The sequence below is a fragment of the Theropithecus gelada genome, chromosome 9 (genome assembly GCF_003255815.1).
Source record: "Theropithecus gelada isolate Dixy chromosome 9, Tgel_1.0, whole genome shotgun sequence".
NCBI classification, from domain to species: domain Eukaryota; kingdom Metazoa; phylum Chordata; class Mammalia; order Primates; family Cercopithecidae; genus Theropithecus; species Theropithecus gelada.
The window spans coordinates 118603351-118630470 of NC_037677.1; the positions used below are offsets into that span (position 1 = coordinate 118603351).

The following is a 27120-nucleotide window of genomic DNA, read 5'->3' on the forward strand; positions in this document are numbered from 1 at the left end:
TCGTGAGTCATACACTCGCCCCAATAGGGCCAAGGTGGGCCCAGCTCTATACCAGCTGCTTCAATATCCCTTGGAGCAGTTTCTCAAAGGACATAAAGGCAGCACATATCCGTGAAATGATCTTTTCTAACAGTTTTTCTCCTCCCCATCCCTGCTGTCACAACCCTACCCTGTCACACCTGGATCACTGTGAACACCTCCAAACTGCTATCTCTGCCCCAGCGGGCACACTCCTCATCGCACCCAGGCCCCTAGCCCCTCAGGAGACTCTGACTATGAGTGCACTTGGAGGTCCCTGAATCCTGCTTGCTAGGGAATGTTTGGAAGGAAAGATGCAAGTCTGAAGAAACCTCCTGTTCACAGATTAAGGACCAGGCACTGAGGAGCAGCTGTGTCACCAGAGCAAAGGGTGAGGCACAGGCCTGCCCAGTCCTGGCCCTGTGTACTTCATACACCCTTGGGCTCCTGGTTCCTCCTCTCTCTCTGTTGTCTCATTTCTGGGATGCCATGGGCAGCGTGGGAGCATGCCTCCTGGGTTTGGCCTGGGATATGTTCCGCGATGCTGAATAAGACTTATGTTGCCAGCAGAATGGCCAGGCGCGGTGGCTCACGCCTGTAATCCCAGCACTCTGGGAGACCAAGGTGAGTGATCACCTGAGGTCAGGAGTTTGAAATCTTCCTGGTCAACATGGTGAAACCCCATCTCTACTAAAAATACAAAAATTAGCCGGGCATGGTGGCATGCACCTGTAATCCCAGCAACTCGGGAGGCTGAGATAGGAGAATCGCTTGAACCTGGCAGGCTCAGTTTGCAGTGAGCTGAGATTACACCACTGCACTGCAGCCTGGGCAACACAGCAAGATTGTGTCTCAAAAAACCAACAAAACAACAACAACAACAAAACCCCACGAAAACAGCAGAGATTGTCCATCTGGTCCTGTTCCCTGTGACCTGTCCTAACGGTGAGATCCCTTTGCATTTCAGCAGGAGGACGCCGGCTTGCATAACGTCATCCTGTGGCCTCCAAACCCTGAGCCCCCACAGGTACTGGGGAATGTGCTGTTCTGCATGGCTTCCCTCTCAAGCCCCTTCCTAACGTCAAGATGGTTGCAAACATTTGGTGTGGCATGTGCATTTATATATTTAGATTTTCTCCTCCTCCCTCTTCCATTGCTTCTTCCATCCACCCCAAATAAGTTGTAAAACACAGTCGAAACTGACAGTTTATGTTTAGATTTTTTAGGATAGTATTTTAGTGTGCCTGTCCAAGAACTGGCTTGGTTGATACGTTCCACGGTGCTGAATAAGGCTTATGTTGCCAGCAGAAAGGAACGCAGATGCTGGGAGCCAATACTAACCCCTCTGAACTCTTCTACTTTGATATGATTTGTCCGCAAGTGAAGCTGGGGATGGGGTGGGGACCCCACCTTTGCTGCCTGTGAGCAAAACCAATTCGTTGTAAAAGAAGACTAAATTCTGAATCAGCTGTCAGTATCATGCAACAATGTGCTAGCTGAGTTCCGCTGCTGTAGCTCTGCCCAAAGTGTTTGCCATCCACTAGGGAAGACGGTAAATAAGGAACTTTGCATCATCTCACAGTGCTTTTTCCTGGAGAGGACCTTGAGGTTAGTGTGTGTTTATGGGTGTGGTCAGGGTGAGGCTGTAAAACCCCTGGCTCCTCACTGGCCTGCTCTGAAGTCCCCTTCACACCTGGCCAGGCATGGCAGTCATCCAGGTGAAGTGGTGGCTCATGCCTGTAATCCCAGCACTTTGGGAGGCCAAGGCGGGCAGATCACTTGAGGTCAGGAGTTCAAGACCAGTCTGACCAACATGGTGAAAATACAAAAATTACCCAGGCGTGGTGGCACACACCTGTAATCCCAGCTACTCAGGAGGCTGAGGCAGGAGAAGTGCTTGAATCCGGGAAGCAGAGATTGCAGTGAGCCGAGATCATGCCACTGCACTCCAGCCTTGGTGACAGAGTGAGACTCTGTCCCAAAGAAAGAGAAAAAAAAAAAAAGCTGCTCTCCCCTGGAGGATGGCTGTTAGGTGGGCGCACCCGATGCATTTCTCTGCAGATCCCAGCAAGCAGTGATGTTTCAGGTTGTGAAATAACCATTTGCGTAGAGCGTTGTGAAACCTTTTCATACGTGTGAGTTCATCTGCTTCTCCTCATTATCCCATGATCTGGGCTGATGACTCGTGTTTTATAGACTCAGAAGGAGCCTCGGAAGGTTAATCATCCCGGGTCATTTGGGTGAGTGGAGGAGTGAGAATTGGAACTCTGGGTCACTCAGGCTGCTGGGCCAGTGGTTTTCAAACTGGGTTCTGGGAAATCCTGGAGCCAACAGCAATGCTTCCTGGACCGGCCGAGGACAAAGAGGAAGTGGAGAGGGGAGAATCCAGCTTCCTGCCCCCAACCCTTCCACCAGCGCAACTTACCCTATATGGCCTTATAATGCAAGATAGCTCTTAGAAGAAAATGTTTTGGGGCCGGGTGCAGTGGCTCATGCCTATAATCCCAGCACTTTGGGAGGCCGAGGTGGGCGGATCACGGGGTCAGGAGTTTGAGACCAGCCTGACCAATATGGTGAAACCCCGTCTTTACTAAACATACAAAAATTAGCCGGGCGTGGTGGCGCATGCCTGTAATCCCAGCTACACAGGAGGCTGAGGCAGGAGAATTGCTTGAACCTGGGAGGCAGAGGTTGCAGTGAGCCGAGATCACGCCACTGCACTCTAGCCTGGGCGACAGAGCGAGACTCCGTCTCAAAAAAAAAAAAAAAAAAAAAAAACGCTTTGGAATCAGAGTTGGAAAGAAACACTAATCTGGTCCACCTCCATTATTTTTCAGCTTTGTGCATGGTGGATCCAAAGGACAAGGCACTTACTGCCATAAATCAGTGGCAGGTTGGAGACCAGAAGCCATCTTGGGGGATCCTAGTCCAGGCTCCCACGGGTGTCCCTGTTAGGGGAAGAGCATTTTGTCCAGCTCCATCTCACAGAGGTCTTCCATAGCGCTTTGCAGCAGAGCTCAAGAGCTCAGTCACAAGCTCCCACGTCGTGATGTGATGTGGATATGGTTTTTCATTGGGTTGGTGGACATTTGGGAAGCTCCTCCCTGCTGGGCAGCTGGTACTTATTCAGGTGCTGTGATCTCTAGAGAAGCAAGACAAACAAGGGCCCTACTCTCTGGAACTTACAGCCAATCGAGGAGTCAGATAAGCAAGTGAATAAACAGACATCAGCGAGTAAATACACTTGAGACTTTACTGCGTACGTATTGTTTACCAGGCATTGCTCTAGCACTTGAGAATCAGCAGTGAACAATTCGGCTGTGATCTGCTCGAATGAAGCTTCCTTATGAGGCGCTAATAGGCAAAAACGCATCATAAAATTTCCAATGGTAACCACGGTCAGGGGGCTATTTATTTATTATTATTGCAGTAAAATATATATAACATAAGATTTACCATTGTAACCATTTTTAAGTGGACAATTCAGTGGAATTAAGTACATTGCAGTGCAACCATCACCACCATCCATCTCCAGAACTTTTTCATCTTCCCAAACTGAAACTCTGTGCCCACATTCTCCCTCTCCCCAACCCTTGAGAACCTTTCTTTCCTTCTTTCTTTCCTTTCCTCCTTCCCTCCTTCCCTCCTTCCTTCTGACTGGGTCTTATTCTTTCGCCGAGGATGGAGTGCAGTAGTGCAGTCATAGTTCACTGCAACCTCCAATTCCTGGGCTCAATCAGTCCTCCCTCCTCAGCCTCCCTAGTAGCTAGAATTATAGGCATGCGTTACTGCAGCTGGCTACTTTGTCTCTGTGAATTAAACTACCATAGGCACCTCATGTAAGTGGAATCATATAGTATTTGTATGTGATTATTATTTCACTTTTGCGACTGGTTTATTTCACTAAGCATAATGTCCTCAAGGTTCACCCATGTTGCTGTATGTCACAATTTCCTTTCTCTATAAGGCCAAATGATATTCCATTGTATGTATAGAACACATTTTGCAAATCCATTCTTTTTTTTTTTTTTTTTGGAGACAGAGTCTCACTTTGTCGCCCAGGCTGGAGTGCAGTGGCTGAGATCTCAGCTCACTGCAACCTCCACCTCCCAAGTTCAAGTGATCTAATGCCTCAGCCTCCCGAGTAGCTGGGATTACAGGCGTGCACCACCACACCCAGCTAATTTTTGTATTTTTAGTAGATGGACGCTTGGGTTGCTTCCACCTTTTGACTGTTGTGAATAATGCTGTGATGAATATGGGTGTCCATGTACGTATCTGAGGCTCTGCTTTCTATTCTTTCGGGTATATACCTAGAAGTGGAATTGCTAGATCAGACGATAATTCCATGTTTAAGTTTTTGAGGAACCACTCAACTTTTCTACAGCAGTTGCACTATTTTACGTTTCCACTAGCAATGTACGAATGTTCCGGTTTCTCTACATCGTCTTCAACACTTGTTACTTTGTGTTGTTGTTGTTTTTAAATTACAGTCATGTTCGTGGGTGTGAAGTAGTATGTCGTTGTGGTTGGGGTATTTTTGATGCAGTGCAGGGGACAGCTCTCTGTAGACACCTGGTGTACTGAGAAGGAGACAGCCACATAAGGTTTTGTAAAAGGAACATTGTGGAATAAGGTAACAGGTGTGTATAGTATAGGAATAGTGTAACAGGTGTGGGAGGAATGAGCTTGCTGTACTTTAAGATCAGCAAAGAAGGCCAGAGTGGCTGGAGAAAAGTGGATGAGGCAAATTATGGTGAGCTGTGCAGCCAGGGAAGTGGCTCATTTTTGTAGGTCCCGAGCAGCCCTGTTAAGGAGTCTGGCTTTCTTCTACCTGTGGTACAAAGCCATGGTGAAAAAAGAGCATTTCACTGGGATTTGAGCCTGTGTGCTCACTCACCGTGGGGGTGAGACCCCAGCAGTCAGGGCTCCCTAAGGAGGAAGCAGAGCAGCTGATGGTGAACTTGTACCCAGCTCCGTCTGGGTTCAGCAGACTTGAGACTCAGCACTCAGTCTGGCTGAGCTCCTCAAACCGGCCAATTGGAAACTGACAAGCGAAGGACTGATTAAAACCAACCAGCCACATTTCCTTCCAAACCTCTCTGGCTTTTGCTTTGTTGAGTCCCAGTGGCTAGTTCAGGGAGATGGTCTCTGAGCCTTCGCAGGAGCTGCAGTCCCTCATGTATACCCATCTGTGTGAGTAAATCTCCTCTGCTTCAAGTTCAGGGTCTTGGGTTATTCTTTGCAGTTCAACAGTCACGGTGCCTGACTCTCTTGTACACAAAAATCAAGGGGCTGAGCCCCTCAGCTGTGTTTGGCTCATTATTCTCGATGGGGCTGAGGTCCGGGGATAATAGAGAGCAAGAAGCCTGGGCGGCCAGGCTCCCAGGTGAGGCTTTTTATAGGTTTTTGTGGTTTCTTGTTTGTTTTTGTAGGAGATACCTAGGAGGGTAAAAGGAGTGCACTCAGTAGCGTTGTAACCAAACCAAAGCTTCAGTCACTCACCACTTGTAGAGTCCAATTAACAAGAGCTACAGGAGTTTGAGACTAGCCTGTGCAACATGGCGAGACCCCTGTCTCTACTAAAAATACAAAAAATTAGCAGGGTGTGGTGGTGTGCACCTGTGGTCCCAGCTATTCAGGAGGCTGAGGTGGGAGGATCACTTCAGCCCTTGGGGGAGAGGGGGCAGAGGTTGCAGTGAGCCAAGATGGCGCCTCTGCACTCCAGCCTGGGTGACAGAGTGAGACCCTGTCTCTAAAAACAAATAAACACACAAACCAAAAAACAAGAGTGAGGGCTGACATGAAAAAGTGACTTTTTATTCCAAAGCTTAGCTTAGGGGAAAAAGTACAGGCTTCTCTTTTTGAGGGCACTGCTTTGGTTTTGGGGCAGAAAGCAGGGACTTTTAAAGGGGGGACTTTGCATGCACAGCAGGCGGGCAGGGAGCGAGCAGGTGGGGGACCACTGGGCTCACTTCAGTGCCTTATCCACCAGGCGGTCCAGCTGGCACAAAACTAGGTTCTAAGGTGGTCATTGTCTTGAGATGCTCTCCAGGTGGGAGAGAGTTCCGTCGTGGGCGTACTTGAGGTTGGAAATTGACAGCTGTCTCTTGAGGCAATTTCCTGGTGGGAGAGCTTTCTGGCTCTGGAGCTTCTAAGTGAGCACATAGTCAGATAAGCTTGTCCTGTAGGGAGTGTCTGGTGAAGGGAAGGTCAAGGCTATAAGGTTATAATTGCATTTCTAAAGAGCTACGTAGGAAGTGAGGAACATGAGAAAAGGAGAGAGAAAAGAAGAAGAAATAATAATTAAAAACCATTTTCTTTCTCTTAGAAAAATAGGGTACTCGGTTACAGCATCATAGCATTAAGGGACATTGAGTTTTGCAGGTGGCGGGATGCGAAATGGCTTAGAAAGAACACGGTGGGGTGCACAAGGTTCCTGACTCTATTTTGTGTTTTTTGCTTTTTTTCTGTTTTGTTTTGAGACAGAGTATCACTATGTCAGCCAGGTTGGAGTGCAGTGGTGCAATCTTAGCTCGCTGCAACCTCTGCCTCCTGGGTTCAAGTGATTCTCCTGCCTCAGCCTCTGGAGTAACTAGGATTACAGGCACGTCCCACCACGCCTGGCTGATTTTTGTATTTTTTAGTAGAGATGGGGCTTCACCATGTTGGCCATGCTAGTCTCGAACTCCTGACCTGAGGTGATCCACTCATCTTGGCCTCCCAAAGTACTGGGATTACAGGTGTGAGCCTCCATGCCCGACCTCCTGACTCTATTTTGAAGCCATGATCTTCTGGGCTTGTGGAAGGAAAATCAGCCTCCCCTTGATAGGGTCGGAACCTGGTAGGTTCTCAGAGGACAGCTGGCGTGGGAAAGGTGGGAAGGTTAAGGGTCTGTTCTGTGATGATCCTGGGATATAAGGGTTCAGGCTGCTGATCTGAGTGCAGAAAAAGGTGTGGGAATTGGAAGGTGGGGGTGGAGACAAGGTCAGATGAGGCAGCAGGGTCTGTGGTGGCCTGAGATGTGGTGTTGGGGGACAACAAGTGCCTGGGAGGACTGGGCCTTCAGGAAGATGAGGGAGGCAGGGAGGTAGGCACAACAGGATGTCTCCTCGGAGCCTCTAGGCAGTGAGCCGGCAGTTTATTTCAACAATATTTGCTTTTGACACTTTTTGACAACAATTAATTGTTGCATTAATTACAAACTGATTTATCTTATTCAAGAAGTCCGTTTTAATAACATCACTGTAGTCTTACCTTCGTATCCTGTGATGTCTTGTTTTGTCAGCACAAATGCTATTGAAACTCTGAATTTTAGTGGTAGGTTTGGGTTCTGTTCTCTGTTCCTGAGGGAAGAGAAGCCATTGACAGAGGAAAATTGCCACACTCAGCCTGAAACCTGTTCTATCCGCTAATCGGAGGTTCCTCTTACTGAGCTGGGGCCATGGAACCTCAGCCCGGCCCCCTTGTGGGTGCCTTTTGCAGCAAGCTGAGTCCTAGTTGTTACTCTTGCTCCTTCCTTTGGGAATGGACTCACTTAGGCCTCTTGGAGGCTGTTCTCAGGAGGCTCCAAGCAGCCTCCGTTACTAAAGTACACTTGCACAAGTGAGATATTGCACCACCTGGTGGTTGGAAATGAAGAGAAAGCCATATGTATAACCACAGCTCTAAAGGGTGACTCGTTTGGGGAGTGGGAGGACACGGTCCAATGGGAAGTTGGGGGGAATGTCTAACAGCCAAGAGGAGCATCACCTGTCCCTGAGAGTGTCAGGGTCCTGGCTTATGTGTGTCCCTCTCCGGGAAAGAGGTGGTGGCGATGCTGTGATGAGAGCTGTCTCCACTTGACAGCCCTTCCGGGGGTTTCATGCATCATGACTTGTGTAGAAAGCTCTATGGTGAAATAAGGGCCATGCCAGCCCACAGCCCCAAATGCTGAAGGTGGGCTTCACAGTTGTTCAGTTCTGGAGAGCCCTACAGGGGACACCCGGGCTCCAAGCTCCACACATGTGGATTTCAGAAGGGAAGGGCAACCCTAACCCCTGCATTACCGCTTTCTGGAGTTGCCCTTGGCCGTGCGACTGTCATGATTCCCATCTATGGCTCTGACCGTGTGGGGAGGAAGAAAAGACATTCAATCCTATCATTAGAATGATCTGACTTGAAAATATACCATCATTCAGTAACTCCATTCTAACACTTCTGTTGTCTGGGTGTTTCTGTAGCAAGTCCTAAAAAACATAATTTTCAACTCTAGAAACTGTGATCAATGCTATGAAGCAAGAAGACAGGTGCACAGACCCCAGACCTAGCCTGGGTGTCAGAGAAGGCACTCCTGGGGATCTGATGTTTGAGCTCAGAGCTGCAGATGAGCAGGAAGTAGGCGACATCAGAAGGACCTAGAGCCAGCTCAGCAGGCACGCCTCCCCCAGCGTGGGCAGGTCTCCCCCGGTCGGGTCCCTGCTCTGTGTACAAGATGTGGCCTGGATGAAGTTTGCTCCTGAAGGAGACCTCAGCACTGTGGACATCTGAGGAACAGAGGACCGGGAGGACAGGAGAATCTGTGTATGCGAGCCGTCCCCAGGGTCTGGTCATCAAGAAAGGCTGAGGTTGTCTGTTGCTCAGGCCCTGTGTGGTTATTGTTACTTTGCTTGACAGAGGAAAGTGCCATGTACATGTGCACATCTTGTGTAAAGCTATGCTTGGTGCTCTAAGGTTAACTTGAAGGTTCCTTCTTTAGCTCTTGAGGAACTCAAGGAACTCAGCATTATAGCAGCATCAGCCGGTGCAGGACAGGCAGCATTTCCCGATACTCCACAGGCTGCAGGTGGGCATCTGGGCTGCTTTAATTGTGTTTAATGTGAAAGAAGTTGAGCAAAGAGCAAATTAAGCAGCAAGAATTAATTCAATCTTCATGACAGCAGAGAGTTTCCTTTCTTTCTTTCTTTCTTTTTTTTTTGGTAATGAGATGGAGTCCTGCTCTGTCGCCCAGGCTGGAGTGCAATGGTGTGATCTTGGCTCACTACAACCTCTGCCTCCTGGGTTCAAGCAATTCTCCTGTTTCAGCCTCCTGAGTAGCTGGGATTACAGGCACGTACCACCACCCCTGGCTAATTTTTTGTATTTTAGTGGAGACAGGGTTTCACCATGTTGCCCTGAGCTCAGTCTCAAACTCCTGAGTTCAGGCAATCCGCCCACCTTGGCCTCCCAAAGTGCTAGGATTACAGGTGTGAGCCCCAGCACCCGGCCTTGACAGCAGAGAGTTTCTTTACTGTCACCTGTCTGCTCCCACAGCCCCTGCTGTGGTGTTCCCCGAGCCCGGAGTTTTCACTGGCGTAATTACTCAAGTGTGTAAATGGCAAGGCTCCAGGTTTTGGTCAGATGCATCTTCTGAATAAATGTGTAAAATGTTAATTTGGGGAGGAGCTGGGGAACTGAACTGCTGTTCTTTTTTTTTCTTCTTTTTGAGACAGAGTCTCACTGTGTCGCCCAGGCTGGAGTTCAGTGGCATAGTCTCAGCTCACTGCAATCTCTGCCTCCTGGGTTCAAGCGATTGTCCTGCCTCAGCCTCCCAGGTAGCTGGAATTACAGGTCCCTGCCACCACACCCAGCTAATTTTTGTATTTTTAGTAGAGATAGGGTTTCACCATGTTGGCCAGGCTGGTCTCGAACTCCTGACCTCAGGTGATCCACCTGCCTCAGCCTCGCGAAGAGCTGGGATTACATGCTTGAGCCACTGTGCCCAACCTGAACTTCTGATTAACTGCTTTTGCTTTAAGCTGAGATAGCCACTGGGGCGCTTCATGAATGAGTTTTGAATCTGTTTCTTCTTTATACAATAACAACCAGCATGTACAATGTCTATGATGGTCTAGCCTTGTCCTTTATTTAACCTTCAGAACAACGCTGCAGTTATGACCCCCATTCTACAGATATGGTACTGGAGGTGTAGAACCCAAAGACTTACAGCTAAACAAGCAGTAAAGCTTGGGTTTCAGGACAATTGCACACAGCTTCCTGCCCGCTCATTCTTAAAGTAAACCTCACGCTGCTCTAGCATGAAAATGAGTGGATACGGGGATTCTAGAGGGCCAAAGGAAGGAAGGTTTATGTCTGCACTGTAGGTATAATGAGGTAAACATCGCAGCACGGTATAGGCCATCCTGACATGCCCAGCTCTTTGAATAAAGAGACTCTCCCTTTTATTTGTACAGTTGTTGTTTACAAGGCATTCCTGTCACCCACTGAGGTAGGGAAGGGCAGAGATTGGGGTCCGTTTGTTGACGGAGAGATAGAGAGGCTTGGAGAGAGGAACTGATCTGACCAAGGGCACATGGATTTGGGTTTTCTGACCTCATCCAATTCTCTTTAAATCATATTGTTTCTAAAATATTAAATACATACAGGTCATCAATATTGGGTATGGTTTTGAAGCCTTTAGTCTGCCCCCTACAGACTAAAGACATCAGAACATGTCACCTCTTAAATCTTTGAGGTTCCTGAGTCCTTTTAGGGTAATGGCCACCACTTGTGACCCAAATACTTCTGAGGAAGGGAAGGCAGATATTGTTTATTAAATATCACTCATTTATTCACTAAATTCAAAATTCCATGAGAGTAGTAGGAACCATGTCTCTCTTTTTATAATTTAGCTTCTCTCTCTCCTCTCTCCTCTCTCTGTCCTCTCTTTCTGTTGCCCAGACTGAAGTGCAGCGTGCAATCTTGGCTTACTGCAACTTCCACCTCCCAGGTTCAAGTGATTCTTGTGTTTCAGCCTCCTGAGTAGCTGGGACTACAGGTGCCTGCCACCACACCTGGCTAATTTTTGTACTTTTAGTAGAGACAAGGTTTCGCCATGTTGGCCAGGCTGGTTTTGAACTCCTGACCTCAAGTAATCTGCCCCCCTTGGCCTCCCAAAGTGCTGGAGAGAGGCTTGGAGAGAGGAACTGATCTGACCAAGGGCACATGGATTTGGGTTTTCTGACCAATTACAGGCATGAGCCACCGTGCCTGGCCAACTTTTTACTTTAGAATATTTTGAGATTTACAGAAAAGTTGCAAAGATTGTACGGAGAACTCCCATACAGATGCTTCCCCAGCTTCTCCTAAAGTTGACATTTTACACCATGCCTGTTTTAGTCATCAGTGTCTACCCAGAACCTAGACTCAGCCCTTACTATTCATGAGGAATAATCATCAAAACACCCGTCAAACTCTATTCTGTTTTCCATCTGTTAAAGGAAGGGTGAGGACTCAAATCCAGCTCTCTCAGACTTCGAAGCTTATTCAATTATTCTGCTCTATCATGATGTATCACATCAGAAAACATTCTGTTTGCAGAACGCTGAAATTCCACCCTGGCAGCCTTTCACTCGTTGGCCTGACAGAGTGCCTGCTAGGTTAGGCGGAGGTGTCCTCTGCAACCTGTATTCGTCAATCTTTTGTGCCCCCTTGGAGGTGAAGAAACATGTGGGATGATCTAGCAGAACTGGTGTGAGAATTTGCCTTCCCTTCACAGGGAAGATGGGCAGCCGGCTGGCTCTAGCACAGAGCATGTGTTCGTCCTCCATATTTGGCCAGCCTGGCAGTTGTTTCTGAAATCTGATTCCTAATGCCATGGGGATGACCTTTGGTCTACTTCCCAGCATTCACCTGCAGTCAGGCTGCTCCCAAGGAGCTTGTTCAAAGAGGGGGCGACTCGGGCAGACACTGTGGTCATGATCTAACCATGTTAATTAAGCATGGTTTAATTAACTCTATTGGCATGACCAGTGGGCAGTGGTCTAGAGTGATGGAGCATTTAAGAGGTAAGTGGAATTTTTTTTTTTTTTTTGATGGCGAAATGCTTTAGCTCCTTACAAAGTATATTTTTTAGGACTGGAAAATTGCTGTAAATGTTTAAAGATTGCTTTAAAATAGACTCCAGGCTCTGGAGTGTTCCAGAGCCAACGAAAGACTGTTTGTTTACTCAAGCAATGGCAGCAAAGGAAAGATTTGAAGAAGCAACTGGGCAAGTCCACGTGTCCTGTAAGGCTTGCCAATTGTTTTTCCAGGCTGTGATTTGGAAGTGTAAAGAGTAACTTTAGAAATGCATGCTGTTTTGCAGTGACGCCTGCTGACACACAGGTCCTTTGGAATCCAGTAAGCAGTAGAGCTTAAGACTATCTCTAAGATGCGGAACAGGAAGGGGGATTCAAACACACTAGGAAATGTGGCAAAAGAGAGAGCTCCCAGAGCTGAGGGTATGTCCTTCGATTTGCAGATGTGACCACCAGACTAAATAAGAATAATCTATTTTTCATACATTCAACAAATATTTATGGACTGCCTCTTCTGTGCCAGGTGCTATTCTGGGCATGAAATCTAGGCTTCTATACCACATTATTCTCAAATGTTCAATTGCTATAGTTCCTTGGAGCGTGGCAGCAAAATGGCAGTGACCATAAAGCAATGAATTCCACTGTATGGCGAAGCAGCATAAGGCAGGGACAAGAGCACAGACTCTGGAGCCAAACCATCCTGGTCCAAATCCTGGCTCCACCACTTCCAAGCTGTGTGACCTTGGGCAAGTGGCTTAACCTCTCTGTGCCCAGTATTCTTAGCTGTAACATCGGGCTCTAAGGATTGAATGAGTTTAAATATGTAAAACACTTGAAAGAGCAGTACTTGGCACATAGAAAGTGTTCATAATAATTAGGTTGCTGTTGTTGTAGCAGAAAGAGTGCTATGTAAATGTTGGGTGTCAGTATTCTTGTGGAAAGAGCATTGGACTTCAAGGTGGGAGACCTGCAGACGGCAGAAGGCAAGCCTCTCTGTTTCTTATCTGGAAAATGGAAAACATGATTTTACCTGCCCAGTATAGCTCACGGGGATTTTGTAAGAATCAGATGGATGTCAAAGAGCTTTGAAAAGTGCCATGTGCCATTCACACACAGAGTTTTGTCGCTTTTAACTCCATCCAGATATGTTTCTGTTGGGGAGAACTAGTGTCATTCTTGCAGGTTAGCTTTCTATTAGAAAAAGAAGTGGGCTGGGCGCCGTGGCTCATGCCTGTAATCCCAGCACTTTGGGAGGCTGAGGCAGGTGGATCACAACGTCAGGAGATCGAGACCAGCTTGGCCAATATGGCGAAACCCCATCTCTACTAAAAATACAAAAAAGTATCTGGGCGTGGTGGTGCGTGCCTGTAATCCCAGCCACTCAGGAAGCTGAGGTAGGAGAATCACTTGAACCCGAGAGGCAGAGGTTGCAGTGAGCCGGGATCGCACCGTTGCACTCCAGCCTGAGCGACAGAGTGAGACTCCGCCTCAAAAAATAATAATAATAATAAATAATAATAAAATAATTTTTTTTAAAAAAAGAAAGAGAAGTGGAGCTGAAAAGGGAGAGAGGCCTGCTTTTTTTTTTCTTCTTCAAAGACAAATCCAAGCCCTTGTTATAGTCCGTCTGCCTGAGGAGATGCAGCCCGTGGTCCCTTTCTTCCCCGGACTCGGAGCAAAGATCTGTCTCCTTACGCCATCTGTTGTTTGCATCTGTCTGGGCTATTATTCGTCTTCTTTCCAGAATTACTTTAAAGAAATTTTGCTCATGGAATACTGGGCACGAGATTTATCTGTTAAATTATTTGCAGAATATTTTACTGTAGGTCATCTGGTGATTGAAAGGGGGGCCTGGCCTCAGGTGTTAGGAGCTGAGGTTTGCATGGCAGTCAGACAAGTAGGAATTGGGTTAAAATTTCAAAAATGCAGGACCCTGATTAAAAATGCCACCCACTCTGTATTGTTAATCTTGAGTTATTATAGTAAAATGTGAGAATCATGCATCTAAAGGTTTATAATTTATAGATAAAGAGTCTTGGCTGGGTGCGGTGGCACCTGTAATTCCAGCACTTTGGGAGGCTGAGGTGGGCAGATCACAAGGTCAGGAGTTTGAGACCAGCCTGGTCAACATGGTGAAACCCCGTCTCTACTAAAAATACAAAAAGAAATTAGCTGGGTGTGGTGACAGGCGCCTGTAGTCCCAGCTACTTGGGAGGCTGAGGCAGGAGAATCACTTGAACCCGGGAGGTGGAGGTTGCAGTGAGCCGAGATGGTGCCACTGTACTCCAGCCTGAGCAACAGAGCGAGACTCTGTCTCAAAAAAAAATAATAATAATAATAATAATAATCTTTCTCTGAAAATGAGAATTATAGAGTGTGAACTTATAAGGTGATTTAAAGTTTCCATGGTCTTGACATTGTCCTATGGGGATGATTGTCTTCTTGGATGCACAGATCAAGAGGCTGGGGTCCCTGGGGCAGGGCAGGGGCACTCATTAAGGGAATGGCTCAGCCAGCAAGGAGGTCAAGCCAACCCTGGGTCAGCAGCCCCCTCTTGTGTGAGGAATCATCCCCAGCTCTCTCTGCCTCCTTTGACACCGCCCCATGGAGGGGATCAAACGGAGACGCCCTGTCCTGGTTCTGGGATCAGAGATAATCGGTTATGTCTAGATTCCACTGCTGTGTGGTCTTGGCCCAGTTACTAAACCTCTCAAAGCCTCAGCTCTAAAACAGGGACACAAATATCCATCTTTCTCTTAAGACAGTTGTGCAAATTCAATGACATAGTTCATGGAAAGATACTGGCCCAGTGCCTGGCCTTAGTAAGTGCTCAGTAACAGGAACATTTATTGCTGTTGTTTTATTTCCCCCCACATTCTGTCTTTCAGCTAAAATGAAGGAACATTTTTGCATTGTAGTATTCACGTTAGCACTAGAATGCATGGGTGCCTGAGAGATGAAGCATCTTTATGTTTTACCTTTGGACACAATGGGATGAACACAGATAGCCAGCCACTCAGAGAAATGCACCAGGTAGGGGAACCCTAGCCAAAGCTAGCTTGCGCTTCGGGCTGGTGTCTGAAGGTCAAAGACTACAGCCCATCCAACAAGTCTGACGGTCTCAAGAAGTCTCCAGGTACAGACTAGGCAGATGATTTGCTTTCACATGTCCTGCAGAAATGCCAGGATTAATTTACAAAATCCATAGGCTAGAGGTTGGTAGAGTTTGATGGGTGGGAACCCTCCCTTCCTTGGGGGCTGTCTGCTTCACCTCCAGGCAGGAGCCATACCTACTATCCTCCTTGGGTGCCCTCTGTGGTCATACCCCTGCAGCCATGGGACTGGGGTCAGTCTCCCTAGACCGTGAGCAATGTAAGGGGAGGAAAGGAGCCTTATTTTTTTCTCTTCCCCTTCCTTCCTTCCTTCCTTCCTTCCTTCCTTCCTTCCTTCCTTCCTTCCTCCCTCCCTCCCTCCCTCCCTCCCTCCCTCCGTCCCTCCCTTCCTTCCCTCCTACCCTCTCTCCTTGCCTCCCTCTCTCCCTCTTCCTTTCTTTTCCTGTTCCCTGTTTGTTTATGTTTCTGTTTTGTAGAGATGGGTTTCACCATGTTGTCCAGGCTGGTCTTGAACTCCTGGGCTCAAGCAATCTTCCCACCTCTGCTTCCCAAAGTGCTGGGATCGCATGCATGAGCCACCGCACCTGGCTGTGGAAGCTGTTTCTAATTCACACAATGGCATTGTCTGCTTCCAGGCCATGCATTTCGCCCAGAAGAGTGCCACCTTTTGATTTTCACAAAGGTGCCCATGGGCTAGGGAATGTCTGTCCTACAGATTTGCACTATCTGCTAGATTTAAGCAAGCTAGAAAGAAATGAGGTCTTGTGCTGTCTTCCAATGTGTGTTCCACGTAACACGAGTTCTATAAGATGTTAAACTGTGGTACATAAACAAAGAGTCCTGTGGTCAAGAAATTCTGGCGAACTCTGAGTTAAAATTCGGTAAGTTATTCTGCTGTAGAACTCAGAATCTTGACTATGTTAATGTGCGTTGTGAATTTCTAAAAGAGGCCTATATTATGTAGCACTTGTCAAAGGTGTTTGACCAGGGAATACTTTGTTTTCCTCCAAGCTGATCTGGTGCAGCTCATCTGGATGAGAGGTGGACTGGGGAATGCACTCTTAGTTGCTAGTGACAGAAATTCAGCTTGTACCCACTAAGGTGAAAAGGGCAATGCATGCGGCCTCATCATAGAGCCCCCAGATGGCTAGGGCAGAATGAGGCTTTGGCCCCAGCGGGGCTGCTCCCTCTGCCTGGCATCTCGGCTTTTCTCTGCCTTCAAGCTCTGCCGTCTCTTGCTGTGGCGGCTTCTTCCACCACAGCTGGAAACTAGGCTGCAGGTGACTCCCGCACTCACCTTCTGTAGACGCCCCCACCAGAACTGCCCTGGTTCTTCAGGGAATCCCATAGAAGATCCTGGCTTGGCCTGAGTCTCATGTACACTCCAGTGGGCAGGGACATGGGGCACTATGACTGGCATTTTCCATGAGAACCTCAGGGATGGAGGGTATGGGTGGAACTGTTCTTAAAAGAAGGCAGACCTCATCCCAGAACGAGGGGTGCGTGTTGTTTGGGGTGGGGGCACAGGGTCACGGCTGGGGAAACAAAATGAAAGACAGTCACTGCTTTGGGAAATATGGCTTGGGGCTTACAGAAGCCGTTCCCCTTCTTCTGATTTTTATATTACACAAAAATAGCATCATTTAAATGAGGTTTTTTTTTTAAAATCTCATTTCTGTCCTATGATTTAAAGTTTTGACTGAGCCTTATATTTTTGCATTCTGGTTTTAAAAAATCAGCTAGTCTGTAGGAATATGGTTTATAAAAAGAACAACAACAAATCCACTAATCAGTGGACAGGCTTATCCTGGAGTGAAAGAAAAGGTGGCCAACTCTCAGAGGGGTTAGGATCCCAAGTGGTTGGGTCCGGATTTCTAAGGGTTCGTCATTTTCTTCTTCCAGTTAGTTTTTTTCCCTAGGTTTCCAGCTGAATTCTGGTATGTGAAGCCATTGGTGTGGAGGGAGGAAAGTGTGTTTCCATCTCAGGAGTGCCGCAAACAAATTGGACACTTTCAAGTCTTAGTTTAAATGGCTCCACGTCTCCTAGGGATCTAGTGACCCCAAAGTGTGGCAGGTGTCCCCAGTTTTGGTTTTCTACTAAAGCATTCAGTTGGAACTGCTACTGCTTGTTTGACTTTGTTTCTTCCCCACTGGATGAGAGCAGCAGCTACCTTTGCTTTGCTCCCTATATGTCCTCAAGGCCTAGCTCAGTGCCACACGTAGTAGGTGCTTCGTTGGATGGCAGAGCAAGTGAACGACCTTATCTTGAATGCTGTGGTGGGGGCTCTGTTGATAAATGTTTTTCTGTTTTCAGAGACTCCTATCTGATTTCCTTTCCAATTTCTCTTTCTCCTGGCTCAGAGGACTTCATCAGCTCAGACTCCAAGGTCCACACAGCCACCGGGGAATAGTCAGAATATAAAAAGGAAGCAGCAGGACACGCCTGGAAGCCCTGACCACAGAGACGCATCCAGGTAGGAGGCCAGCTCTGGAGGACTGATGCAGCCCAAGGCCTGCCCTGCTCATTGCCTGCTCCAGCATTAGCTTTGCCCCATTTGCTTTGGAAACTGGACGCTTAAACCCACGATATCGTCCCCAGTGGTGAGACGTTCCAAGCAGTGGTTCACAGACCTCTCTGTGACTGGCTAGGCCTGCATGATTGAAAAGTTCATCCTGATTTCCTGCCCAAAGATGAAATTAGTAATTATGGACTTCCATTCCAGCCACACTCCAGAGTATCTTCATTGTCAGAACTTAAAATGGAAAACATCAAGGGTTCCCAGGGGTTTATCAGTGTCTAATCTGTGGCTAAGTGGAGTCTGTATCCCAGTGTGGTGGCTGTTGCGGGCACTGGACCATGAAACAGAGGACTGAGAACACAATTACCAAAGCCACCCAAGCCCTTCGTCCCAGGGAGGCTGGTGGATGAATCCCAGAAACCAACTGTGGCAGTGGGATGTGGTGGCCCATCAGTCACTGCCTTTTTTTTTGAGATGGAGTCTCATCCAGGCTGGAGTGCAGTGGCACGGTCTCGGCTCACTGCAACCTCTGCCTCCTGGATTCAAGTGATTCTCCTGCTTCAGCCTTCCGAGTAGCTGGGATTACAGGCGTCCGCCAGCATGCCCAGCTATTTTTTGTATTTTTAGTAGAGACGGGATTTCACCATATTGGCCAGGCTGGTCTCTAACTCCTGACCTTAGGTGATCCACCCACCTCAGCTTCCCAAAGTGCTGGATTATAGGCGTGAACCACCATGCCTGGCTGGTCACTGACTCTTGTTAAGAGCCACAGCCAGGCCCTAGGGCTCCCTACCGGGGCTCTCTCCTGGGCCTCTCCCCCTGTTGGCCCCACACTCATAGTTTTAGGGGATGCAAGCAGTAGTCCAGCAGACTCGAGCACCTGGTGTCCAGCATGGACACAGGCCAGGCACGCTGGGGGCACTTAATAACTGCTTGTGGGTTCAACTCACAAACAGGCTGTGAATTTGGTCAGAAAAACCCTGAACAATTGGAACCCAGCTCCCAGGAGTCTATCATGACGGGCCCTAAGGGAAACAAATGAACAGGAACTCTATGGAACAAAAATGCCAAATTGAATGATAGGCCCCTGTCATAGACAATGGAACTTTGGCTCACATGCTACTTCACAGCTTTGCAAAACCTTGAGACTCAAAGTGACTTTTTTTTTTTTTTTTTGCTTTGGGTAAATAAGAGCAACCCCTGGTGGCAGGAATTTCCATGCCTGGGGCATCGTTTTCTGGGTGGCTTGGGCTATGTGGCTTTCCAGAGGAAGTAGTTGGGGCATCTTGGCAGGAGCTTTGGATTTATTTAGGGAAATGGCAATCAGATGGGGCAGAGTGTTTTTTGCTGAGGGAATCAGAATGATGCCTCGAACAGCACCTTTGGTCTGTATTCTCTGCTGAAGATGGTGCCTCCTGTACCTCCCCAGACCCCCGTGGCTGTTCCATTTCCATGAACTTTTCATCAGGGTCACAGGACAAAGGTCTCAGTCTTTGATTCTACTGAGACCTCTAACTTGGCTGTGGATGACTATGGAACTAGTGAATGGATTTGTCTTTTCTGGAATCCCACACAAGTGAAGCCACTCTGGCTAAGGCCCAGGGCCCAGCTCTTCTCTTTCCCTCTTGGTGAGGTCCCGGGATCTCCTAAGAAGCCTGGGAATTGCTCGAGGCCTGTGTCACAGCTGGACTGAAGAGTAGCAGCAGCTCAAATGTCTTTTCTTGCTTGTTCCCCGGCTTTAGTCGATTATTATTTTTCCCTTGAAGAATTGCCTCTCATTGGCATGCAAATTGAGCATAAAAGAGGTGCCTGTAATCCCAGCACTTTGGCAGGCTGAGGCGGGTGGATCACGAGGTCAGGAGATCCAGACCACCCTGGCCAACATGGTGAAACCCCGTCTCTACTGAAAATACATAAATTAACCAGGTGTGATGGCGTGCGCCTGTAGTCCCAGCTACCCAGGAGGCTGAGGCAGGAGAATCGCTTGACTCGGGAGGGGGAGGTTGCAGTGAGCTGAGATCTCACCATTGCACTCCAGCCTGGGCGACAGAGTGAGACTCCATCTCAAAAAAAAAAAAAAACAAAAAAAAAAACGAGGTGCCTTCCAAGAGCACACTCAAAAAAGCAGCTTCCTGTTCACAATTGAAAACATGATTCTCCTCCATAAATGTGTGTGTGTCTACAGTGCAGGGCCCTGTACTAACTCAGAAATCATCTATCGAGAAGGAACAGGCCCTCCTACTCTGCAAGGGGTGACAGTGAGTCCATCGCTCCTGACTGAGCAGGGCTCCTGTGTGCAGTTTCAGTGAGTTACCCGTCCTTGGTGTCACCAACAAGGATAAAGAGTATTTATCGTTCATTTCGCATATTGGTGCCAGACCCTATGCCAAATGCTCTGTGTGTGCCATAGATCATTGCATTTTTTTAAAACCTATTCAGTTCTGATCCTGAGTCCTTACTCTGCTGGGCTGGTGGGTATGCCCAGTGTATTAGTCTGTTTTCACACTGCTGGTAAAGACATACCCAAGACTGGGCAATTTACAAAGAAAAGAGGCTTAATGAAGAACTCACAGTTCTACATGGCTGGGGAAGCCTCCCAATCATGGCAGAAGGCAAGGAGGAGTAAGTCACATCTTATGTGGATGGCAGCAGGCAAAGAGAATAGAGCTTGTGCAGGGAAACTCCTGTTTTTAAAACCATCAGATCTCGTGAGACCCACTCACTATCACAAGAACAGCACAGGAAAGACTTGCCCCCATGATTCAATCACCTCCCCCCAGGTCCCTCCCGCAACACTTGGGAATTCAAGATGAGATTTGGGTGGGGACACAGCCAAACCATATCACCCAGGGCAGCCATCCTTGGGACTCCCCTCTCCAGAGCCTGGTGCATTGAGGCCATCATCCATTTCCTCCCCAACCCCAGAACCTTCCCTGTGATGCCAGTGACCACACTGCCCCTCCAGCTGAGGGACTGTGCTGCTTCTCTGCCACTGTAGGCAGGAGGAAATCTTTGGTGAGGCTTTGGGAGCCCCATGGCCACTTTCTTGAGCAACCTCCCTGCTCATTTCCCCTCTGAACCCGAGGACATGGTCTGGAAGTAGAGAGGGACTCTCAGAGGTTCCCCAATGTTCAGGGCCCTTTCTCTCCACTCTCAGGTGCATTGGCCTTGAGGCATCTGTCCCTTGGCCTCATTGAACAACCAGCATTTTCTTTTCAAAGGATGTAAGTTTTTAAAACAGGTGGGAAGAGCCATTCACCTGCAACTCTCTGTTTTCTACTTGGAAAAACGCTGCAGTGGCCACCTGCTGGGCATGGAGTAAGGGAAGAATATAGGGAGAATGCATATGTGAATATTTCCAAAGATTGCCCCTCTGCCCAGGCATTATCTCCACTCTACATATGAGGAAACTGAGGCTTGGAGCATGATGTAATCTACCTTAGAGGTAGAAAGTCCATTGTTTCTCCTCGAGGCTCTTCCCTGTCTCTGAATTATGCTAGAACATGGGGTTTACTCATCCCCAGAGCAGGTAAGTTCTTCAATAGGAAGAATGCGGGGTCCCATCAGTTCAACTGCCTTGCTTTCTGGTTGCCACGTGGTGGCGCTGTTGTAACTTAACCCAGCATAGTTCAACCGCCCGGAGTCTGGGAGTTGCCTCCCTGATGACCATCCCTGCACAGGTCCCTGGGTTCTTGAGGAAGAATGATCCCAGCCTCCTAGGGTGAAGCTCAACCCCAGTAGCATCTCTTTCTGCTCAGTAGTCTCCACACCAGTACAGCTGAGGTACCAGTACAGCTGATGCCCAGTCTGGACTGGTCCCTGGTCCGCCCTCCTTGGATATCACCAACCAGGGACTGAGCAGCTTTCTCCTTTTAGATCCTTAAGACACAACCAATTTTGTCATACAACTTTTTGCCAGATAATGGAGCTATTAATATTAGGTTGTACCAAGGAAATTACCGTTTACGTAGGTCAAAAATCATTGGACATTGGCCATTTCCTGTGCTTCCATGTCATACTTGCTCCTTCTTCCAAAAAAGGCTAAGGGCAGTGTTTCGAGATGATTGGCTTTTCTCAGGGAGTAAGAATCAGGCAGGGAGTGACCTTCAGTGATTCCTAGCTGAATTCCTGGCGCCTTTGGTTACTGACCACAGTGCTTAGGCTCCCAGGCAATGGTAATTGACACAAGACCAAGCAAATTTCCCAAACAAGGCTTTGTGAGGGGCTTATGTTTGAACACAAGGGAGATAACGCCCGAGCAGAATTCTCCAACTGGCTCCCCCAGGACAGGTCTTTTTGGTGTTTTAAGAAGGGTGGACTGGGCGTGGTCACTCACATCTGTAATCCCAGCACTTTGGGAGGCCGAGGTGGGCGGATTGCCTGAGTTTAGGAGTTTGAGACCAGTCTGGGCAACACGGTGAAACCCTGTCTCTACTAAAATACAAAAATTTAGCTGGGCGTGGTGGCATATGCCTGTAGTCCCAGACCCTCCGGAGGCTGAGGCAGGAGAATTGCTTGAACCTGGGAGGTGGAGGTTGCAGTGAGCTGAGATCGCACCACTGCACTCCAGCCTGGGTGACAGAGCCAGACTCTGTCTCCAAAAAAAAAAAAAAAAAAAAAAAGGTGACATGGCATGAATAAGCATGAGGTATGGGAACGTCGTTACATGTGTGGGGTAGAGCACAGGGTGCACAGGCACAGTGAAAGAACGTATTAGGTCATGTATTGCATGATCAAAAAATGGCAGATATGGAGCCATAAAAAAGAACGAGATCATGTCTTTTGCAGGGACATGGATAGAGCTGGAGGTCATTATCCTTAGTAAACTAACACAGGAACAGAAAACCAAACACTGCATGTTCTCACTTATAAGTGGGAGCTAACTGATGAGAACACATAGACACACAGAGGGGAACAACACATACTGGGGCCTATTGGAGGGAGGAGGGACAGGATCAGGAAAAATAACTAATGGGTACTAGGCTTAATACCTGGGTGATGAAATAATCTGTACAACACACCCCCATGACACGAGTTCACCTATGTAACAAACCTGCATTTGTGCCCTTGAACTTAAAATAAAAGTTTATAAAACAAAACAAAACCCCAAAAATGGCAGATTAGCCCCATCTGGGTGGGAATTTTAGTATTATAATGAGCCAATGGGTGAAGATGGGTGATTCTTCTGGACTTGTGCATATGCAGACAATAGAGTTAATTCCCTTGAGTAAGATGATGGTGGAATGCTGCTAACCTTAGCTTCTTCAAGGTCTCTTGGACAGCGGGGATGGCACCAGATGGGGTATGCAAGGTCTGGTAGAGTCCTGGTAGGGGCCAAGTCTCGTCCATACCCTGTCTCACTTTGTCACTGAATGAAGGAGAGTGGAGTTTTAGCTGTTATCTGATGGTTCTCAAACTTGAGTGGGCACCAAGATCACCTGTAAGGCTGATAAAGACACAGATTGCTAGGCCTCGCCTCCAGAGAGTCTGATACAGCAGGTCTGTGGTGAGGCCTGGGAAGGGGCATTTCTTTTCCTTTTTCTTTTTTTGAGACGGAGTTTCGCTCTTGTCGCCCAGGCTGGAGTGCAATGGTGCGATCTCAGCTCACTGCGACCTCTGCCTCCTGGATTCTAGCAATTCTCCTGCCTCAGCCTCCCAAGTAGCTGGGATTACAGGTGCTTACCACCATGCCTAGCTAATTTTTGTATTTTTAGTAGAGACAGGGTTTCACCATGTTGGCCAGGCTGGTCTCGAACTCCTGACCTCAAGTGATCCACCTGCCTAGGCCTCCCAAAATGCTGGGATTACAGGTGTGAGCCACTGCGCCCAGGCGGGAAGGAGCATTTCCAACAAGTTCCCAGGTATTAGTGCTGCTGGTCCAGGGACCACACAATGAAGACTGCTCCTTTCTGCCACGCAGCTGTGTGACCACCTCAGCCCAGTGCTGTTGGGGCTCAGAAGAAGCCTTCCCTGAGAGCTGGAGTGGACAAGGAGGGTCTCCTGGCAGGGCTGGAGGGAGCTAGAGTGAAAAGGGCGGGCTCTAGAGGTCATTCCAGGTAGGGGCAGAATTCCTGAACTGGACCTCTTTAGGGCTGAGCAGGAAGTGAGTGCAGACCGAGGTGGTGACGTTCACTGAAAACAAGATATGAAGAGTGGCGCCACGTTGAGGAGAATCTGTCAGTCAGGTGAGAGTTGAGATTTTATCCTGAAGTTAACAGGAAGCTAAGGAAGTGCTTTGTGGTTTGTATGCTTTTAAACAAGGGCTGGGCGCAGTGACTCACACCTTTAATCCCAGCACTTTGGGAGTCCAAGCCGGGTGGATCACGTGAGGTCAAGAGTTTGAGACCAGCCAGGTCAACCTGGTGAAACTCTGTCTCTACTAAAAATACAAAAATTAGCCGGGCGTGGTGGCACGCACCTGTAGTCCCAGCTACTGGAGAGGCTAAGGCAGGAGAATACCTTGAACCTGGGAGGCAGATATTGCAGTGAGCTGATATCATGCCACTGCACTTCAGCTGGGCGACAAGAGTGAGACTGTGTCTCAAAAATAAAATAAAATTAAAAATAAAACAAAATAAAATAAACAAGGGCTTATGCATACCAGGAAAGTGTTCCAAAGATAAAGGTAGGGGCACTGACTGGTGCACTGGAGGAGTAGAGGCTGGAAGGGGCACTAGGGGATATTCTTGCAGTAGAGGAATAGTGGCTGGAAGGAATCCCAAGGGGGAACCCACAGAACCCGGTGACTACCTGGGTGTGGGCAGAAGAGGTGGAGTCAAAGAAAAGGAAAATCCTAAGCCCTCCATCTGGCTGAACAGACTCCCTCTCGGCCAAAGGGATCCTAAAGAAGCCTTAAAAACTAAGTTTGGCCGGGCGCGGTGGTTCACGCCTGTAATCCAGCACTTTGAGAGGCCGAGGCAGGCAGATCACCTGAGGTTGGGAGTTCAAGACCAGCCTGACCAATATAGAGAAACACTATCTCTACTAAAAAAATAATAATAATAAAAAAAATAAAAAATTAGCCGGGTGTGGTGGCAGGTGCCTGTAATCCCAGCTACTTGGGAGGCTGAGGCAGGAGAATCTCTTGAACCCAGGAGGTGGAGGTTGAGGTGAGCCAAGATCACGCTATTGCACTCCAGCCTGGGCAACAAGAGTGAAACTCCGTTTCAAAACAAAACAAAACAACAACAACAACAACAACAACAAACTGAGTTTGGAACCCTGACAGGATGGAGATCAGACAGCCTTCCCATACCCGCTCCTGACAGGATGGAGGTCAGACAGCGTTCCCATACCCACTCCTGACAGGATGGAGGTCAGACAGCCTTCCCATACCCGCTCACTCACTAGCCGATGTTAGACTTTCTTTCCTAAGGGTTCAACAGAAACTAGCAAACCAGCCCTTTTGAAAGACTTGTTCCACCACTGGTTTCAACCAGATCTCCTTCCCTTTTTTGGTTTCGACACAACAGTTGACCAGCATTCCTTCCACATAAGAGACCACCCGCCATGGAGTGGTTCGGCTCCCTGAGTGCCTTCACGCCCTCTGTGTCACCTTTTAATGTATAGAGCCTAATTTTAATGCATTTAAATGTTGTCTCCACCTCAAAGTAAGCATGGGGTGTAACATGTCTGTTTGCTTACTATGAATGCACACCCTTCTTCATGAATACTCATAGCTCCTCCTATAATCTGTTGAATGTGTCTACTTAGCCTGTTCAGCATAAATTCTTGTCTCAAGGTTCCCTACCTCGAGTGCCTGCTTCGGCTTCTGCTGCAAAGTGCAAAAGCGCTTCTGTCACTTCCCACCCTGAGGGATGGATGGCCAGCCTGCAGGCTGCAACCCTTTATTATTTATTTATTTATTTAGAGACAGAGTCTCACTATGTCGCTAGACTGGAGTGCGGTGGCGCGACCTTGGCTCACTGCAACCTCCACCTCCCGGGTTCAAGCGATTCTCCTGCCTCAGCCTCTCAAGTAGCTGGGACTACAGGTGCGTGGCACCATGCCCAGCTAATTTTTGTATTTTTAGTAAAGACGGGGTTTCACCATGTTGGCCAGGATAGTCTCGATCTCTTGACCTTCTGATCCACCCGCCTTGGCCTCCCAAAGTGCTGGGATTTACAGGCATGAGCCACCACGCCCGGCCAGCTGCAACTCTTTATAAGAAATAAGCTTTCCTCCCCAAGTTTATGAACCTCATGATTCTTCAATTGACAAGAAGATGCTAAGGTTCTGGACCAAGAACCCAAAAGAAAGATCCAACATTAAATACTGGGAGACGTAAAGCGGGAGCTAGGTCATCCATGAGCCACTGTGCCCAGCCCCATCTGTTGTTGTTGTTGTTGTTGTTTTTCTTCTGTTTTTTGAGACAGAGTTTCGTTCTTGGTGTCCATGATGGAGTGCGGTGGCGCGATCTCGGCTCACTGCAACCTCTACCTTCCGGGTTCAAGCCATTCTCCTGCCTCAGCCTCCTGAGTAGCTGGGATTACAGGCGCCCGCCACCACGCCCGGCTAATTTTTTTTTTTTTCTTTTTTTTGTATTTTTAGTAGAGACGGGGTTTCACCATGTTGGTCAGGCTAGTCTCGCACTCCTGACCTTGTGATCCACCCGCCTCGGCCTCCCAAAGTGCTGGGATTACAGGCATGAGCCACCACGCCTGGCCTCCACCTGTGATTTTAATAAGCACCCCAGGTGATTCTTCTGAGCAGAGAAATTTAAGGAATGGTGAGCTATTACCAGGACCACTTTATCAGAATTGTCTGGGATATCAGTTAAAGTACCCATGTCCTGAACACCCTCCTGCCCCCTTGAAGAGTGAGCCAGCAGCTTTGGGATAAGACCCCTACATCTGTGTTTGTAATAAGAATCCCATGAAATTCTCATGAGAAAGCAAGTTTGGGAGACACTGACCAGGGTTTACCCCCAGGCCAACAAGGATAGCTAACTTTTGTTTGCACTTTGGATAATTCGCATAGACTCATTGCCCCCTCTCCCATTCGCTCCTCTATTTTTTTTTTCAATGAGTATTTTTGGGCACCCATTCTGTGCCTGCTGCTAGGTGGTGAGGATGCAGCTGGCATCACACACCAAGGGGGGTCTGCTCGGATGGATAAATACACTGTAGTTCAGGAGTTAGACTTCGAGCAAGGAAATAAATAGAACAGAGACACTTTTGGGTGGTATGGAGGCTCTGAAAGATGCCCAGCAGGGTGTCAAGCTAGAGGGTAACAGGGAAAGTGGCTGCTTTAGATTAGATCTGTCGTTCTCAAAGTGGGGTTTCTGACCCGGTGGCCCCAGCATCACCTGGGGATTTGTTAGAAATGCAAAACTTTGACCCCACTCCCACTCACTGAACCAGAAACTCAGGGTGGGGCCCAGTGATGTGTGTTTTAACGAGCCCAGGGATTCTGGCACCCCTAAGGTTTGAGAATCACTAGATTAGATGGCCAGAGAAGGAGGTGATATAGGAATTGAGTCTGGAATGACAAAAAGGAGGCAGACATGGAAGACCTAGGGGACCAGGCATTCCAGGTGGAGGGACAGGCCTTGCAAAGGGCTTAAGGAGGAAGAATTCTTTAGAATCCTCTAAAGAATGCTTTAGAGGAACGGTGACCATTGAGGCAGTGAGAGATGGCCAAGTGGGCAGGGGC

At 48.1% G+C, this 27120-nt stretch overlaps 1 protein-coding gene across 1 annotated transcript in view; it reads left to right on the top strand.

Moving 5' to 3' along the window:
* Positions 1-27120, top strand: part of TACC2 (transforming acidic coiled-coil containing protein 2) — a 265537-nt gene that overhangs the window by 41669 nt on the left and 196748 nt on the right. The window contains exon 3 of the mRNA XM_025396296.1: positions 17309-17421. Within this exon, the coding sequence (XP_025252081.1) occupies positions 17309-17421 (113 nt within the window). The remainder of the gene's footprint in view (positions 1-17308; positions 17422-27120) is intronic.